Here is a 19315-nt window from a genome sequence, read left to right as displayed (position 1 = left end):
AAATAGGGGCACCTGAGTGGACTTCTCTGTACCATTTTTTATTATGTCTGATTTTACTCATCTTTACAAATGAAATATCCCCGATTTTTAATCTCTCCTATCTGAGAGACCATTCGTCTTCCAGGCATACATTCACTTATCCTTTTGGGAGGACCTTTATTTTTGTGTCTTCTTAGATGAGGTGACTGAAACAGAAAACTATTCAGCGTGACGATGTGCAGTGATGGCCATAATGGCCTCTGTAATAGTTCCAGTATATCTGTTTATTCCCTACCTTGGTCACAGTTTTGGCCGGCACCACCCATTGAATGCTATTTGTTTGTCATGGTGGCAACCATGGTTTGTGCTAGGGGCTGTCATATATGTATATAGACCAGGGGTGGCCAAACCGTGGCTCGCAAGCCACATGCGGCTCTTTTATAGTTAAAGTGCAGCTCCCGGAGCCTCCCACACCTGACCCCCTCGTTCTCCGCCTACCAGACTGCAGGGGGGGAGCTCAGGGCTTCTGCCCTGCAGCAGGGTCGGGGGACTAGAGGCTACTGCCAGAGACAACTGGTACTTGCTGAGAGTGGGCAGCACAATGTAAAGGTTAAACGGTTGGGGGGACTGGAGTCGCACACCTCCAGCTATGTGCCCCCTCCTACCCTCAGTGGCCCCTCCCTGCAGCTTCCAGGTGTTAGCTCCGTGTGGAGAGGCAGCAGCAAAAGCAGCAGCTCTCCCTGCAGCTCCCAGCTGTTTACTGCTGCCTCTCCTCACAGCTGGCTCCAGCAGCTGCCATGCAGGGAGGGTTCCTGGCCACATCATCTGTCCGAGTGGAGCCAGCAAACACTGACAAAAATCAGGGGAGGGGGCACAGTGTGCCCCAGCTATCAAATTTCTGAAGATTGTTGTATGCGCCTTGGAGGATTGGTAAGTTTGGCCACCCCGATATAGATGGTGAGATGTGTAGGACAGCCCCTAGCACATTGTAGTTAGTGTGTGGGTGTGTGGATAGATAGGAAGTTCTGCCTTAAGGAGTTCACAATATAAGAATAGGGTTGCCAACCCTCCTGGTTTGATCGGGAGTCTCCCAGAATCAGGCTCAATTGGCTTCAGTAGCCTCTGGGAAATCTGGGAGATTTTAGGCCACCAAAAGTGCAGTGGGGCTAAGGCAGGCTCCCTACCTGCCCTGGCTCTGCGCCACTCCCAGAAGTGGCCGGTATGTCCAGCATCAGCTCCCAGGAGGAGGTACAGCCAGGGGTCTCTGCACGCTGCCCCCGTCCCGAGTGCCAACTCTGCAGCTCCCATTGGCTGGGAAGGGGGAACTGTGGCCAATAGGAGCAATGGGGGCGGTACTTGCAGGCAGAGGCAATGCACAGAGCCGCCTGGCCGCCCGTGAGCCTAGGAGCCATTGCTGGACGTACCACCACTTCCAAGAGCCACCTGAGGTAAGCCTGCATCCCGAACTCCAAGCCCACCACCCGAACCCCCTGCCCCAGTCTCAGCCCGGAGCCCCCTCCACACTCCGAAACCCTCAGCCCCACCCACCCAGCCCAGAGCCTGCACTCCATCCCCCTGTCCAAACCCAGTGAAAGTGAGTGAGGGTGGGGGACTGGAGTGAGTGGGGGCCGAGCCTCAGAAAAGGGATGGGGCAGGGGGGCGGGGCACGGGTGTTTGGATTTGTGTGATTAGACAGTTGGCAACCCTATATAAGAACAGTAAACATCTTGTTCTTAATGGGTTACTAATTCAGAACCCATCATTTGATAGCAGCTTTCAAGTACCTGAAAGGGGGTTCCAAAGAGGATGGATATAGACTATTCTCAGTGGTGGCAGATGACAGAACAAGGAGCAATGGTCTCAAGTTGCAGTGGGGGAGGTCTAGGTTTGATATTAAGAAAAACTATTTCACTAGGAGGGTGGTGAAGGACTGGAATGGGTTACCTAGGGAGGTGGTGGAATCTCCATCCTTAGAGGTTTTTAAGGCCCGGCTTGACAAAGCCCTGGCTGGGATGATTTACTTGGGGTTGTTCCTGCTTTGAGCAGGGGGTTGGACTAGATGACCTCCTGAGGTCTCTTCCAACCCTAATCTTCTATGATTGTGCACAAGCTGTTGAAACTGTTAATTGCTGTGTGGTAATTAGGGCCTCATGTACTTGGCACAATTGGACAAAGTTCTGCAGCAAACACTCCTAACTTCTGCAGCAAAGTTAATTTATTATTGTAGCTCCATGAAATATTCTTTATCCGCCTCCCTCTCCCAGCTCATAGTTTGAAGATACTCAGTGATGTGCAGTAAATCAGTGATTATGTTCAGCAGTGATTATTTTAGATGGTGGATTTTTTTTTTTTTTTTTTGCACTGCATATTCTGGATGACTCAACTCTTTGGCAAAAGGAACAAGAGTACTTGTGGTACCTTAGAGACTAACAAATTTATTTAAGTATAAACTTTCATGGGCTAAAACCCACTTCATCAGATGCATGCAGTGGAAAATACAGTAGAAAGATATATATATATATACACAGAGAACATGAAAAAATGGGTGTTGGAATTGGAATTAATTTGCAAACTAGACACCATTAAATTAGGCTTGAATAAAGACTGGGAGCGGATGGGTCATTACACAAAGTAGAACTATTCCCCCTACTGTTACTCACACCTTCTTGTCAATTGTTGAAAATGGGCCATCCTGATTATCACCACAAAAGTTTTTTTTTCTCCTGCTGACAATAGCCCACCTTAACTGATTACACTCGTTATGGTTGGTATGGCAACACCCATTTTTTCATGTCCTGTGTGTGTGTGTGTGTGTATATATATATATAATCTTCCTACTGTATTTTCCACTCCATGCATCCGATGAAGTGGGTTTTAGCCCGCGAAAGCTTATGCTTAAATAAATGTGTTTAGTCTCTAAGGTGCCACAAGTACTCCTCGTTCTTTTTGCTGATACAGACTAACATGGTACTACTCTGAAACCTGTCAACTTTTTGGAGATCAGTGGTTATGATGTTGCCTGAACAGTCCCCATCTTGTGTGTGCCAGAGAGGAGGGGAGCTTGCAAACAGCTTCATCTTCTCAGCTACCCAGGCTTCAGCTGCTGCTCTGTTCTCTAGGCAGCATAGCTCCCCTGTTTGCACTTCCGGCATCCCCTGCTCCAGAGCTTCAAACTGGACTCGGGCTCTGGCTCCGGCTCCTTGCCCTCCTTGCTGCCTGGTATTAAGGTTGCCAGACGTCCAGATTTTGACCAGAACGCCTGGTTGAAAAGGGACGCTGGTGGATCCGGTCAGCACCCTTGACTAGGCCGTTAAAAGTCTGGTCAGCAGCCCAGCCAGGCTAAGGCAGGTTCCCAGCCTGCCCTGTCTCTGTGCAGCTCCCCAAAACGGCTGGCATTTCCCCACAGCTCCTAGGCACAGGGGCGATCAGGGAAGCTGCCCCTGCCCCCAGCGCCGGCCCCACAGCTCCGATTGGCTGGGAACAGCAGCCAATGGGAGCTGCGGGGGTAGTGCCTGTGGGTGTGGGCAGTGTACACCCCGCACAGAGCTGTCTGGCCACGCCTTCGCCTGGGGCCGCAGGGAAATGCTGGCTGCTTCTGGAGAACTGCGCAGAGCCAGAGCAGGCAGGGAGCCTGCCTTAGCCCCGCTGCACCACCAACTGGGAGCCACCTGAAATAAGCACCGCCTGGTTGGAGCCCACTGCACCTCTGCTGCAGGTCCGAACACCCTCCTGCACCCCAACCCCTTGCGCCAGCCCAGTGAAAGTGAGTGAGGATTGGGGGAAAGTGAGCAATGGAGGGAGGGGGGCTGGAGTGGGTGGGGGCAGGGCCTTAGGGAAGAGGGGATAGGAGTCAGGGGTTCGGTTTTGTGCTCTTAGAAAGTTGGCAAACCTAGGCTGGTTCTAGAATAGTGAAGGGAGCAGGCACTGTAATTATGTGGGGAAAGGTGCAGGGCAAGAGGCAGGAGCGCCGCCAGCTTTTCTCCCGCCCTAGGCAGCGGAAGGTCCCGCCCCGAAATGCCGCCCCTCACAGAGGCGGCGGAAGGTCCCGCCGCCGAAATACCGCTGTGGTCGCCACCCACCAAATTGTAGCACCCTAGGCGACTGCCTAGGTCGCCTAATGGGTTGCGCCGGCCCTGGGAAGAGGTGGTTGCAGGCAGGTCCCTGAAAACAAAGTGCCAGGTGCCTGGCTGCAGCAAAATGGTGGATTCTACAGCAAAAATGGTGAATTCTGTGGTATCTTTGGAAAACTGCCAAATTCAGTGGCTGCAAAATGGAGTCTGCAGGGCTCGTTTCTGTGAGATGACTAGGGCGGGTCACACCTCTCAGAGCCATTGTTTTGGGCTCTTTGCAGACTCAGGCTGGCATCAATGTACAATTTTTGAGATAATCTTTGCAAACATAAGGGCTGGAACCTTTTTTTTTGTAAGACAAGCTGCGATTCTGTAGCTCAACACTGCATGAAGGGGCAAATGCTGCAGCAAATTTCATGATTACAGAATACATGAAGCTCTGGTCTTAGTATTTTGCATTTGACTATACTGAATGTCTCAACTGCCATGTTGTTGCCTTGCCTAGTTTTTCTATGCCCATCAGCTGGTCCTCGTGCACCATAATTCTGACCACACTTAATCTAAATGATTTTAAAAAATTAAATGTTGAGTCAGTTGTGCAACTAAGTGAATGTTGTAAACAAATGTCTTCTATGTACCCAGTCCTGCCTAGGTAACTTACCAAATGTGTTGCCTATTATCTTTGATTCCCACCGGGGCGGCTCTAGCTTTTTTGCCGCCCCAAGCACGGCAGGCAGGCTGCCTTCGGTGGCATGCCTGTGGGAGGTCCGTTGGTCCTGCGGCTTCGGCGTACCTGCCGCCGAATTGCCGCCGAATCCGCGGCACTGCCGGACCTCCCACAGGCGCGCCACCGAAGGCTGCCTGACTGCCACCCTCACAGGGACTGGCAGGGCACCCCCCGTGGCTTGCCGCCCCAGGCACACATTTGGAGCGCTGGTGCCGCTGCTGATTCCCACCTAGGAGGTGATGGATGCTCATTTATAATTTGTTAGAAAACCTGGTTGCTAATTATTGTAGAGTATTCCAGTCCTCAAAACTCCTCTTTAATGAGTCTCTGTAGCTTCAACCATGCATCAGCCAGTGGCTTCGAAGATACTGTTACATTACATCTTGCCGCTAGCGCTGCTCTTAATATACAGCAGAGATTACATAATGCATGTAAATGGTCATAATTTATTTTAATTGAATTTTCACTCCATAAAACAATGTTGAACAGACTGGAGTCTCAGTGTTTCAACTGAATGTGGAGACAAGATAGAAGAAAACAATTTAGTACAAGCCTCATGCATATGCTTTATCGTTTAGAACCAGAGAAATGTTTCCGGCTGGAGATTATGGCCTGTTCATTTGGTTTTCACACATTGTTGGCAATGTTACTGCTGTGCATAGTGAAGAATTTCTTTAATGCAGTATTCAGTAACTTGGTTTAGTATGTTCCTTTAGGATAATTACCCTTTATGATGGTCTTGGGTCTTGCATCTGTTTTAAAAAAAATACCCAGTAGCTCTGCTGCAGAACTAAGGGTCCAGTCTGACAAGGTGATACACACTTCCATAGAGTCCCACCCTGCAAAGTGTTGAATGCTGCTCAACTCCCATTAAAGTCAGTGAGAGTTGAGGGGGCTCAGTTCCTTGCAGGATCTCAAAGACGTTTGTTACTGTACAGGGAGGAGCAGTTTTCAAATTGTAATCAGCAGAGATCTGGCTAGTCACATGGTGGAGCCCTGCTTGTAGTGACTAGACCAGATCGTGCAACCTTTGCTCTTTCAAGTCTTATTGACTTCAAGGAGATTAATGATGTGAGTAAGGGTTGCTGGACTGACCCCGTCACTTGGCTTGATGGATCAAACCCTACTTTCCAAAAGCCATTTCTTATTGGTTCTGGTGTGTTTGTCCCAAGCTGATTCTAATTGGTAGCATATGCTGATCAGTTGTGTAGGTTGGAAATAGTTTCCTTGGCACAGATCTTCAAAGGGATTTTGGTGCCTAACTCCCACTGATTTCAATGGAGTTGGGTGCCTAAATCTCTTTGAAGATCTAGGCCTCTGGGTTCAAAGGTAGGAAAGAACATTCAGTGCAGGTAAAGAACATCACAGGTTATGGGAGTGACACTTCATTTCCTGGCTTTGATGATGATAGTTCTTTCACAAGGGCTGTTTCCTGTGAAAAGTTAGCAGCGGCTGCAAAAGGAGGAAGATAAATATGAAAATAGGTATTGTAGCCCCAGTGCTTCACTCTGGCTGAGAAGTGGTTGATGCAGCTTGGGTGGGGGCGCAAAGGTGGGATTTACCTTTGTACTCCCCTGCACCTATGGTTGGTCTGTGCTAGGCTAGTCCCTGGGCATTAATTGCTGCTCTAATTTGTACCAGCTACAAGAGCCACAAGTGGCCATTATGGCAGCCTGAGATTGCTGAGGTGCATGGAAGACCTACACCAGGCCTACACTAGCAAAGCACTCTTAGCATGGACACAGCTTGTATCAGCAAAACTGTACTTTTGCCAGGATCGCTGCGGGCTTCTGCAGCCCCAACTATGTTGGCTAGGGATCACACCACCTCACACCCCTGTCCGGCGTAGCTTTGCTGATAGACGTTTCTATTGTAGACTCGGCCTTACTCTCTCCTCCTCTCGTCTGCTTTAAGGAAGTGGCGTACAAGGCCCAAAGGCCTAATCTACACTCAAGTTTTAACAGCATAGCTAGATCAGTGAGGGATGTGATTTTTTTTTAAACTGAAATAGCTCTACCAGTAAAAGCCCCAGTCTAGATGCAGTTATACCAGTATATCTGCTTATAATGGTGTAGAAAAATACAGCAGTTCCTTGCACCAGCATAAATAATACCAGTATAAGCAATTTACAGACAAAACTGCATTCAAACTAGAAGGTTTGCCCATATATAAACAAAGGCTACATTGGTTCTAGATCACCCAAGGATCCTCCTATACTAGCTAGTAGGAATAGCTGGACCCCTCCCTCCTGTACTTTTGTTTGTTTGTTTGTTTTTAAATCTAATCTCAGTCCCACTGAAGTTGTTGAGATTTGCCGGTGGCTTCAATAGGAGCAGAACAGAGCCCTGGATCACTGGAAGGCGGAAGGCTATTGGAATTTAGAGATGCAGAAATCACTAGAAATGTTATACTGTTGTATTAGCAGGAGAACCTCATTTATCTGAACCTCTCTTATGCAAAAGCACCCGCTATAGGAAGCTGGATTGTCGTCTCCTGGCATGCCTGAATAAATATCAGGTCTGCTGATTTATTTGGATGGAGTTATATAGAATTACTGGCCCAATGCCACAGCCAGATCTGCATAGGTGGACTTTGGGGTATTGAAAGGGACTGATTACATAGATTTGACTACAGGATCAGGGACCAAAATCAATAAGCAAGAAAGCTAACTCCCTCCTAATAAAAAGAAGAAAACTACACACAAAAAGGCCTGTGTCTGCAGGGCATAAAGTTATTTAGTTTGCTTGATCAAATTCATTATGACTAGTTTGCTTTTCTGTATTAAGGTTAAAGGAACCTCCAACTTGAAATCGTATAACGGGGCGGGGAGGGTCTTTACTTGTATTTTTAACATCACCTTAGATTTAGTCAAACTGAATTCAAAGAGTCAAGTTTACTTTTCATTACTTAAGATGTGTTTTTTTTCATTGGACAATGAACATCAGTTATGTCAATTTCTTCCGTTTATAATCAATTTCAGTTAATCCAATATAAACACTAGCAGAGATAATTTAAAACAGCTGTTCCTTTGGGATTTTTTTTTATTAATGGTAACATTTTTACTATTTTAGGTTTTGCCAGCTTTGAGAAAGGTCCGTTTTAAAAAAAGATTGGGATGTTTAATGGAATTGCTTTAGTGAAAATATTGTTATTCTTTAATACTATACACCAGCGTTTCTCAAACTGGGGTCGCCGCTTGTGAAGGGAAAGCCCCTGGCGGGCCGGGCCGGTTTGTTTACCTGCCCCGTCTGCAGGTCCGGCCGATCGCAGCTCCCACTGGCCGCGGTTCACTGCTCCAGGCTAATGGGAGCTGCTGGAAGCGGCGGGCGCCCCCAGTTTGAGAAACGCTGCTATATACACACACAAACGCAGAGTTCTTCATTAAGATTGTTTGTAAACAATGATACATTAAAGCGGCATAACATTGCCTTTGCTGCAGCATATGCTTACAAGGAAAATTAAATTTTTCAGGAAGTAGCATATTTTCCTTTTTAGTCACATTATGCTCTTTATAATGTTCAAAACAGAAGTAGCTGTAAACTTACCAGGCAAAATAAAAGCATAACAAATTGATTTGTTCATAAATTGTAGAGATGCGAGGCAGGTGAGATAATATCTACTCCTGAGGGAATTCTGCACCAAAAGAAATTAAAAATTCTGCATAAAAAAAAAAAAAAACTCTGCACATGATATTTTAAAATTCTGCATATTTTATTTGTCAATATTTTATTCGATCACCCTGCAGGCCGTCTCCTCCCCCAGACAGGGACTCACTGGTGGGGCTGCACCAGACCCTGACACAGCGCAAGGGCCAGGCCTTCCTGAGAACCACCCTGGGCCCCTACCCTTCTGTGCCAGGCACACTAAGATAGAGAGCATGAGGGACAGAGTCTTGCATGCATGCCAGCCCTGGTGCCTGATCCAGCTGTGGGCAGGCAGGCTTAGACTGGCAGGATCCAAGTGTGGAGGGGCTTAGTGTGGGGGCATCCAGGAGTGTGGTGAGAGGGTTCTGTGTGGGACAATCTGGGTATGGGGGTGGATCTGGATGCACAGGGGCTTACTGAAGGGTTCTTAGTGCAGGGGGAATGGGACTCTGCAGAGTGAAGGTGGTTGGGGCTCAGCAGAGGGAGCGGGCAGGGTATGGAAGGCTGAGCGGGAAGGAGGTCTGGGTGTTAGGGGAGTGGAGCTTGGTAGGGTGGGGATCTGAGTGTAGCCAGTTGGGACTCAGGGGGTGGGGGTCCAGGTTCAGGGGACTTGTCAGGGTGTTCCAAGTGTAGGGGGTGTGGGGCTAATTGGGGTGGGGATTTGAGTGCAGGGTGATAGTCTGGGTGCAGGAGTGGTGGTCCGAATGCAGGGGGGAAGGGCTCAGTGGGGGGGGGTGCAGGGTGTGTGGCTTGCTGGGGAGTCTGGGTATGGGGGGGTCTAGATGTATGGGAGTTGGGCAGACAGGAGAGCAGTTCCCCATACATTGACCCCTCCCCCTGCAGCTGGGGAGCGATGGGGGCAGGAAGCAGGGGAGATATGCAGCCAAAGGAAGTTTCTGGAGGTGGGTCTGACCCAGCGCTGGCCGCTCCTTGCTGGGGAAGAAGTAGTCCCATCCTCCCCAGCCCAGCTGGCTGGGACTAGCAGCTGAACCCCATGCAGGGTAGGAGCCGCCAGCTGGGGCATCCCTAGATCCACCCCTGCAGTGATTTACCTCTTCACCAGCTGCTTTGGGCACCCAAAACCACCTGCCAGTGCTGCTGCGGAGGAGCACATGACAGCTCTTGTGGCTTTCTTTTGCTTCCCTGTCAGAAGTCATTTTTCTGCCAGGAAGCAAAGAAATCTGCAGGGGACATGAATTCTGTGCACGTGCAGTGATGCAGAATTCCCCCAGGAGTAAATATCTTTTATATACTGAACCAATAAAAGATATTACCTCATCTCTCTAATATCCTGCAATCAACACTGCAAACATTAAATTATAGAGACAGCTATGAAGAGTACAAATATCTGACCAGATCCACAACCCTAGTTCATGTCTGGTTTTATCAAGCTCGGGGGTTCTCAAACTTGCTCAGTCTGGACTGCATTGCAATAGATTGTCTCATGGACACTTCATCACCCCTACCCTTCAGAATCACATACATTCCTGTGCTGACTACAGCAATTACTTAAGTGAAAAAGCAATCTTCTTCTTCTTCTCATGAATTTCTTTGGCAAAGTTGGACAGCTGGCTGCCAGCCTGATGCCAACCCCCCTTCTTTTTCAACTGGTGTTGGTACTAGCTACGATGAAGTTAAGTGTGTGTATGTGTGGGAAGTAATACCATTATGAATGTATTTGGGCTTGAATTTTCAAAGGCGAGGCAGGGAGTCAGGTACCCAATTCTCATTGGCACCTTGCTCCTTGGCGATCTCCAGCACCAATGTACTTTAGCTATCCCTACAGAAGAAGCAACGTCAGCTTTCCATAGACTGCAGCTTGGGAACCATTGATCTTCCTGGTCTGTCTTAATAAATAATACAGTGTGGTTGATTGGTAAATTGTTCATGTAGCCTCTTTACTATCATATTATTGCCTGGAAATGACCTTACTGCCAATTTCAAAGTAGCTATCTATAGTATTTATAGAAGTGCCAGTCACTGTAGTATCTAGGCACTGATTAATAACAATACTTCTCTCGTGCTTTCCATCTGGTGAGCTGAAAGCACCCTGTAGCTATTAGTGAATTAAAGCCACACCATTAGAAAATGTACCTACTATTGTTACAAGAAGCCTCAAGGTAACTAGAACCGAAAGAGATTAGAGACAGAATTATTTCACACACACCCGCCTCCATAGTTTATATATTCTGTGCATTTGACACACTTGATATATAGTCAGTATTACTCTCTCGTTGAGGGTCAGTTGCACTTTCTGTAAGCAAGGAGGCCAGTCCTCGCTTACAGACAGCCCCCCCCCCCAACCTGAAGCAAATACTCACCAACAACTACACACCACACAACAAAAACATTAACCCAGGAACCAGTCCTTGCAACAAACCCCATTACCAACTCTGCATATCTATTCAAGGGACACCATCATAGGACCTAACCACATCAGCCACACCATCAAGGGCTCATTCACCTGCACATCTACCAATGTGATATGTGCCATCATGTGCCAGCAATGCCCCTCTGCCATGTACATTAGCCAAAGACAGACAGCAAAAGAATAAATGGACACAAATCAGACATCAAGAATTGTAACATTCAAAAACCAGTAGGAGAGCACTTCAGTCTCCCTGGATACACAATAACAGACTTAAACGATGCATCCGAAGAAGTGAGGTTTTTACTCACGAAAGCTTATGCCCAAATAAATCTGTTAGTCTTTAAGGTGCCATCAGACTCCTTGTTGTTTTTGTAGACTCCAACGAGAAACTGCAGAACTGGAATTAATTTGCAAACTGGACACCATCAAATTAGGCCTGAATAATGACTGGGAGTGGCTGGGTCACTACAAAAAGTAATTTTCCCTCTGCTGATACTCACACCTTCTTGTCAACTGTTTGAAATAGGCCACCTTGATTGCATTGGCCTCATTAGCACTACAAAAGTAATTTTCCCTCCCTTGGTATTTACCCCCTCTCATCAATTGTTGAGAATAGGCCATGTCCACCTTAATTTAATTGGCTCGTTAGCACTGACCCCCCACTTGGTAAGACAACTCCCATCTTTTCATGTGCTATAATATATATTCTGCTTACTGTATTTTTCACTCCATGCATCTGATGAAGTGGGTTCTAACCCACAAAAGCTTATGCCCAAATAAATGTGTTAGTCTCTAAGTTGCCACAAGGACTCCTCATTGTTTTTGCTGATACAGACTCACATGGCTACCACTCAGAAATGGGATGGTAGAACTTTTTAAAACTGGGAAATAAACTTTCCCTTTGTGTATGGCTCTTGGGGCTGAAGAGATGGGGTAGCAGGAATACTGTGTGAAGTCTGAACCAGATATGAAAATCATCAGATCATATTTAGAATTACTTTTAACAACCCAAAGGTGTAAGTAGATCAGAATGTTTAGCTAGATGCGATCAGGTTTATTTCTGTTTATTTTTTAACGCTTGTGGATCTCTTCTATGCTAACCCCAGATGCTTTTGTTTGCTTGTAACCTTTTAGCTGAACCCCCAAGAAAGCTATTTTGGATGCTTGATTTTTGGAATTGCTCTTTTAAAATCTAGCAAAAGCCTAAATTCCAGATGTATTTTCTTTCTTTTTGTTTTTAATAAAATTTTTCTTTCTTAAGAACAGGATGGGATTTTTGGTGTCCTAAGAGGTTTGTGCATGTTGTTTGATTAGCTGGTAGCAACAGCTAAATTACCTTTTTCTTTCTCAGCTCTTCCCCGGAGGAGGGAGGGGGTGAAAGGCCTTGAGGGTATCCTACAGGGAGGAATTCCCAAGTGCTCCTTCCTGAGTCAAGGGGTTTTTTTGCGTTTGGATAGTGGCAGCGTTTACCAAGCCAAGGTCAGAGAGAAGCTGCAACCTTGGGAGTTTAATACAAGCCTGGAGGGGCAAGTATTAATTTTTAAAATCCTTACAGGCCCCCACTTCCTGCACTCGGAGTAACAGAGTGGGGATTCAGCCGTGACGGGGGGCGGGGTGGAATATACTGTGACGGGTTGGATCACAGAAACCCCCTTGGGAGCTGCCACCCGATGTGCAAAGACTACCCCTGCTTCTGTTTTCCCTGCCAGCTCAGGACTCCAGCACCCTGTCCTGCTGAGCCAGACACTCCCGTCTGGCTCCAGACACAGACCCAGGGTCCGAATCACTTGTCCCAAAGCTGCAAGTTTACCTGAAAACAGCTCGCAGTAGTGTGCTTGTCTTTAGCACTCAGATGCCCAACTCCCAATGGGGTCTAAACCCAGATAAATCCGTTTTACCCTGCATAAAGTTTATGCAGGGCAAACTCATAAATTGTTCGCCCTCTATAACACTGATAGAGAGATATGCGCAGCTGTTTGCTCCCCTAGGTATTAATACATGCTCTGAGTAAATTACTAAATAAAAAGTGATTTTATTAAATACAGACAGTAGGATTTAAGTGGTTCAAAGTAGTAACAGACAGAACAAAGTAAGTCACCAAGCAAAATAAAATAAAATGCGCAAATCTATGCCTAATCAAACTAAATACAGATAATCTCACCCTCAGAGATGTTTCAGTAAGTTTTTCTCAGACTGGACACCTTCCAGGCCTGGGCACAATTCTTTCCCCTGGTACAGCTCTTGTTGCAGCTCAGGTGGTAGCTAGGGGATTCTTCATGATGGCTTCTCTCCTTCTCTGTTCTCTTCCCCCCTTTATATATCTTTTGCATAAGGCGGGAACTCTTTGTCTCTCTGGGTTTCCACCCACCCTCACTGGAAAAGCACCAGGTTAAAGATGGATTCCAGTTCAGGTGACATGATCACATGTCACTGCAAGACTTCATTACTCACTTGCCAGCACACACACATACAGGAAGACTCACAGGTAAATACAGCCATCTGCAGACAATGGGAGTCATCAAGATTCCAAACCATCATTAATGGTCCACACTTTACACAATTACAATAGGCCCTCAGAGTTACATTTTACAGTTCTAGTTTTAGATACAAGAGTGGTACATTTATACAAATCAGATGATCACACTCAGTAGATTATAAGCTTTGGAATGATACCTTACAAGAGACCTTTTGCATGAGGCATATCCCAGTTACTTACATTCACTTATTACCGTATTTTCTCTAAAACTATCTCAGTTACATTATATTGACTTATTATCAAGTTTTTATAAAACCATATAGACTGCACAACGTCACAATAGACAGGGGATGTAGAGGCCTGGGGAGGTATGGAGGAGGGAGGTAGAGGTCTGTGGGGGGGGATATGGAAGGGGGAAGTAGAGCCTGTGGTCCAGCAGGGGGGAAGCCTTGTGGGGGGAGTAAGGGTCAGTGGTACAGCAGGGGAGGCTATAGGACCCGTCTAGGGTGAAAAATCAGGAAGGGGGTGGGGGGGGTAATAGGAGTCTATATAAGGAAAAGACCCCAAAAGTGGGACTGTCCCTATAAAACCAGGACATCTGGTCACCCTAGACCCGTCGAGGGAGGCACTGGAGAGAACCAGGGGGATGGGGGAGACATGGAGGGAGTGTAGGGGATGAGTAGGGGCGGGGCTACTGCAGGGGAGGAGTGTCGGCCAAACGCGCTGGGCGCCTCCCCTTTAAGGGCTGGGTGGTGACGTCACCGCCGCTCGCTCGGGGCAGGCAGTTGCTCCGGGAGCCTGGGTGCCAGGCGGCTGCACCAGGAGCCCCCTTCTCCGAGCGCCCGCTGCCCCTCGCGCCCCGCCCGGGGCTGTCGGGCTCCCGCCCCGAGCGGCTCTCGCTGAGGCGGAGCCCGACCGGCCGCGATGCCGTCGGATCGGCCCTTCAAGCAGCGGCGAAGCTTCGGTGAGTGCGGCTGGGACCGGACCGGGCCGGGCGTGGGGGGGCTGCCCAGGTAGGGACCGAGCCCCGGGGCAGGCACCGCCCGGCGCCGCTCGGTCTGACCCGCAGGTGGGAGCCCGGGGTCAGCCCGCAGCAGGAGCAGGGGGTGATGAGGGGACGTAGCCCCAGCTCGCCCGGGGGGTGACCCGCGCCAGGGGCGCTGGAACAGTTTGCGGGGGGCTGAGAGCCACTGAACCAAACTGTGCCCCTGTATAGGCTGGAAACCGCTTCGGCACCTGTGCCCCGCGCTGCACAAGAAGCGACCCCCGCTGCTGCTCGTCTGGCCTGGGGCGAGATTCCTTCCTGCACCCCCCCATGGGGCGATCAGCGGGACCCAGAGCAGGGGCGCAAGAACCAGCCAGCCAAGCTCTCTGGGGTGGCTCTCCCTGTGCGCAGGGATGGAGGCGAGACCCTGTGCGGATCTGCATGGGGTAGAATCGCTCTACGGTGCAGCCATGGTGTCGCTGAGTTTTCCACTTCGAAACCTGTACAGAGCTGGTTCTCCATGGGCAGCCAGTCAGTCACCTGTCCTAAGGGACCACTCTGTTGTCTCACCAGCGTCCCAGGCAGCTCCGCTCCACCTTTATTGTTATTAGAAGGCCACCTCCGATAAGCAGCCATTTATCTGTATTTTTGTCTTGGCCAGTTCCTCCAGTGGTGGCTTAAGACGGGTTTTATTGTGTGTTCCTCAAGAGCGCTGTGCGGGTGACTGCCAATGCGTCCAGGGGTGCTAGTCCAGCTCTTGGGGTGCTAGTGGCTTGGCTGCGGCATGGCTGTAGCAAGGTGTGCCTCTTTGTTTTGTTTTCAGATTGAAGTTCAGTTGTGCAGAGAAGGGGATGAGATGGGAGGAAGGAAGCCAGAGGTAATTAGCAGCTGCAGCCCTGCCCTAGTGGTGATGTAATCCCTGCAACAACAAAAAAAAATTGTTGATTTGCTCAAGTCACTGCAATGGTGGGGAATAGAGTGCAGGCTCCAAGTGCCAAGCTCATGGAGCAAGGAACCTAGAAGGAGCCAATATTTAATGGGTGGCCTCCAGAACATCTTTTCGGGGGAGGGAGTAATGATGCTATAAGCATTTGCTTTTCCTTTGGTGATAATCTTCCTGTGCCTGTTGGATCAGGGAGAGAAAACGTGGTCCCCTTTACAGTTTGTCATTATTTAAAGACTTGATGCTTTCCTTGATGTGCACTTAGAAATCTGTATGCAGTGTAGTAAATAATGGGGGTTTTAAACCATTGTATTTTTTAGCTATTCCAGTTGTTGCTTCTTTCAGAGCTCACAAAAATACCCACAAATCTGCAGCAGTTAGCTCTCTTAAGTCACTCTTGATGGATAATACTGTTCCCACGTCCTTAATACGGTACACGAGTATTGTTACATGTGCAATAACTTGTTTTTCTCTGCTACCTCCATTCAGAAAGAGAGGTTTTATTAACCAAAGATGACAAGACTCCAGCCTGTTTGTTTATGATGTCTTCCAAAAGCTTCCTTTCTAATCCCAGAAGGCAATGAGTTAAAGTCTAAAACAAGCTTTCCAAATCATAGTCTGTCCTATTCAAAGAGGAAGGCAATTGCTGCCTTGGGGTCTGTTGTTTCACTGACGTGGTTGGCGAAATGCGTGAGAAGCAGTAATACATTCCTATGTTCCCTTGCGCACCATGTAATAAGTTTAGGAAACAAATCTGTGATTTAAATGAGCATGCTCTAAATGTATTGACAGTAATGGAAGGCATGCTTGGTTTTACATTTGAGTTTGATTTAACTTCATGCAATTTAGTTTTGTATTGTTAGAAATAAGTGATAGTCCTGATCTTTTATTTCCATTCTTTTGAGGGAAATACTGATAAGGCGGGCTTACATTTCATCCTGTTTTCTCTACTAGGGGATAAAAAAGGTGGCTGATGTCAGATCAGTAATTTTTTTTTTACCTTAAATATTCTGCTTCGGGGAGGAGAGGGTTAATAATTGCTGTATGTAGTTTTCATAAATCTCCATTTATGACCTTGTATTTCCCAATTCTGAGGGATAAATGGAACCTAGGAATTTTGATGATGGGCACTTTAAAATGCAAGTAATAAATACAATGAGACTATATGAAATGCAGGCCAGGGTGAATGTACCAGGCCCCAACCAGCATAGTGAGGCTTGAGAACACTCTGGCCTGGAAAACTTTAGTTTCAAGATGGGCCTGAGTTGTAATTTTCAGCTCCAGCTCTTACTTAGCTCATGGGAGTTGTTCTGGCTTGGGTCCCATCACTAATATATAAACAAGCCTTGGAGGACCAGACTTACAAAAAATGTTGTGCAGAAATGCATTTTGGCACAATTATGACAGTTGTGTGCAGAACAGGTATCTGCAAAAACAAATGACAACTGTGTGGTTGCACTTACACACACGCACCTACCTTATGTGTGAATATGGTGGGGGTAATTGCATGTGCAAATTAATCACACCCACATTCTTGTATACATTTTTTTAAATGTGTGCCACTCTAAATATCTGTTCCAAAAGGGTAAAGGTGGTTCTCCCTTTATGCAGTATCTACATATATATTTTATTTGAACTTAGCTCTTTGTATTTGTCCTTTTGAAAAATCTTATCATGCAAGTCCCAAATTGGGGGCTGGGGCGTGGTTTACCATGAGCAAGAGTCCTGTCTTGAAGAAGTGTGTTCTAGTGGGTAAGGCACCAGATTGGGACCCGAGAGACTTGTTTTCTGTATTCCCCTGTACCACCAACTTGTTGTGTGACTTTTTCTTTGGTGCCTCAGTTTCCCAGTTGGCAAAATAGGACTAATGCTGCTTACTCCTCTTTATTAGGTGTTTTGAAATTTATCAACCACTTTTCATCAATACATTTAGCCTTTATTACCGGGGTGCCTTTTCCAATCTTTCAACCCTAGTGAGATGAAGAAAGCCTTCCCTTTCCTTTTAAAGATCCTGTTGGTACTGTTCTTCCTGAAAATATTTTTGAAGTTCAGAATGTATATTGCTCACACCATACAGCCTTTTTTTGTAACAATGCACAGAAGGCGCTGTGATGACGCAGATATTTAATAATAATAAGAAAATTTAAATATAGCGATAGGCAGACTGAAGGAAGGCTGGATCAGTGCAGAAAGCAAGAGAACAATAAAACTACTATAAACATGTAATGTTTGACCAGAATGTTATTTATAGGTATCAGTGGAAGCTGATGAAACTGTCTGAAACTTCTTTTTCTTAAGTTTTTTTCCGTAGGCAGTAATTCGTCATGCTGCAGGTTCATGGAAGTTTCCCATGCCGGAGTGCAATATTAACTGTTTGTTTTTATATTTTTATTATGATAAAAGAGGCCTCCCTTAGGAATCTTGTGCTAGGCACTAAGCAAACATGCATGAGGAGACAGCCCCTACCTCATAGTTTACACAATAAATTCTCTCCCCCTTCCCACTCAAACTGCTGATCTGACTCTCAAATCACCAGTCTCTTGGGAACTATAATTTTTTAAAAATAGCTTATCACAGAAGCCTGTGTTCTTGGACATATGCCTGCTCTTTGTATAATGCAGCGAATCAAAGGTGACTCTAAACAAACAGGAATAGCATGCATGATGTGTGCTTGGTTGGGCTGTTGCTGTATTTTATACTCTTTCTTTAATTGCATATCAAAAGCTGATAAAGTCCTTCAGAAAAACAAGTTGGTTCCTTTAGCAAATGCCTGCTTGTGATGTGTCGGGGCAGCTGCTTATGCTGCAGAAACCATGGACAGACCTGCTAACTAGTTTGCTCAGCCTTTATTAAGGCTCCCCAAAAAGGCTCCTTGGGTTTGAAAGAAAACAGGATTAAAATAGCCTAGGAGGGATAGGGGTGGGGTAGGGAGGTTGGATCAGGCAGCTGCAAGTGCTGCTTGTTTCTGTGTACTTTCCATTTGCCCTTTTGCTCCCTCAGCTGACTGGCTGGCTGAGCACTTTGGGGGAGGAGGATCAGGTGGCCCACGCATCTGCATTGGTTCAGGGCTGGAAGTGTCTGTTGGAGAAAGTAAATACAGCATGTTTTCTTCTTGGAATCCTTGCACAACTGGAGCAGGAAGCGATTGTTTACAGTGTGGGGGAGAGGATGCTATGGAAAACATCTCCACCCAAGCTATATTCCCAGCATGTGTCTCTTCAGAAGACTCAAAGTTACAGAAGTGTACCAGTCTCAAAAAATGAGGAGCATGGTTATGAAAATAGCTGATTACTACACACACACACTGTCCTTCTAATCTAGTGTTTTGCATGTGATTTGCTTTTTGTGACATTTCACCCTTGCTTGTTGACATTGGTTGTATGATCCTGGATGCGATCTTGTGGAGTATTCCACCACCCCTTGGGTCATATTCCCATCATTTATTTCCCTCCTTTTTAGTGTTCTTAAGATCTAAGGTTTAATTTTTCCACAATTTCCTCTGTGTTCCTAACAGCTTGCCAGACTGTTTTCAACTATAACCCTGGGAGTGATTCTGCATTTCTGGACTGATGGATTCTGATGGAGAATCCTGAGTGATTGGACAGAGCCATTTTGGGGTAACCCGGAGAGACTTTTGGACATTAACAGACATTACATCTCTGCTATGAACTGGATTTACAAACACTGACTCACCTGTTATATACTTTACCTGCTTTAACCTCTCATTTCTTTTTCTTAGCTAATAAATCTTTAGTTTACTAGAGAAATTGGCTGTCAGCATTGTCTTTGGTGTGTGATCTGGAGCATCTGTTGACCTGGGGTGAGTGACCGAACCTTTGGGTTGGAAGAAGGTGAGGTGAGGTGATTTTTAGTTTTAGTAACCTTTTATAAGGAAGTCCAGTTTGTCTGAATGGCAAGATCTGCTGGAAAGCCTAAGGCAGGGGTCCCCAATGCGGTGCCCAGGGGCGCTGCGGTGCCCGCCGGGACGTCTAAGTGCGCCCACGTACTTGCCGGCGGACAAGCATCCACCGAAATGCCGCTGACAAGCAGCAACGTCAATAGGCGTCGCTGCTGAAACGCTGCCGATTTTTGCCGAAAATCGGCAGCGTTTCAGCAGCGA

General features: G+C 47.0%; 1 protein-coding gene across 1 annotated transcript in view; it reads left to right on the top strand.

Annotated features, from left to right (window-relative positions):
* The first annotated feature begins 14029 nt into the window (after window positions 1–14029).
* The window catches only part of MAP1LC3A (microtubule associated protein 1 light chain 3 alpha), a 39836-nt gene continuing 34550 nt past the window's right edge, over window positions 14030–19315 (top strand). Inside the window, exon 1 of the mRNA XM_034787195.1 lies at window positions 14030–14231. Within this exon, the coding sequence (XP_034643086.1) occupies window positions 14192–14231 (40 nt within the window). The 5' untranslated portion in view covers window positions 14030–14191. The remainder of the gene's footprint in view (window positions 14232–19315) is intronic.

Source organism: Trachemys scripta, chromosome 12 (genome assembly GCF_013100865.1).
Source record: "Trachemys scripta elegans isolate TJP31775 chromosome 12, CAS_Tse_1.0, whole genome shotgun sequence".
Taxonomy (NCBI): domain Eukaryota; kingdom Metazoa; phylum Chordata; order Testudines; family Emydidae; genus Trachemys; species Trachemys scripta.
This window is presented reverse-complemented; position numbering and strand designations above follow the sequence as displayed.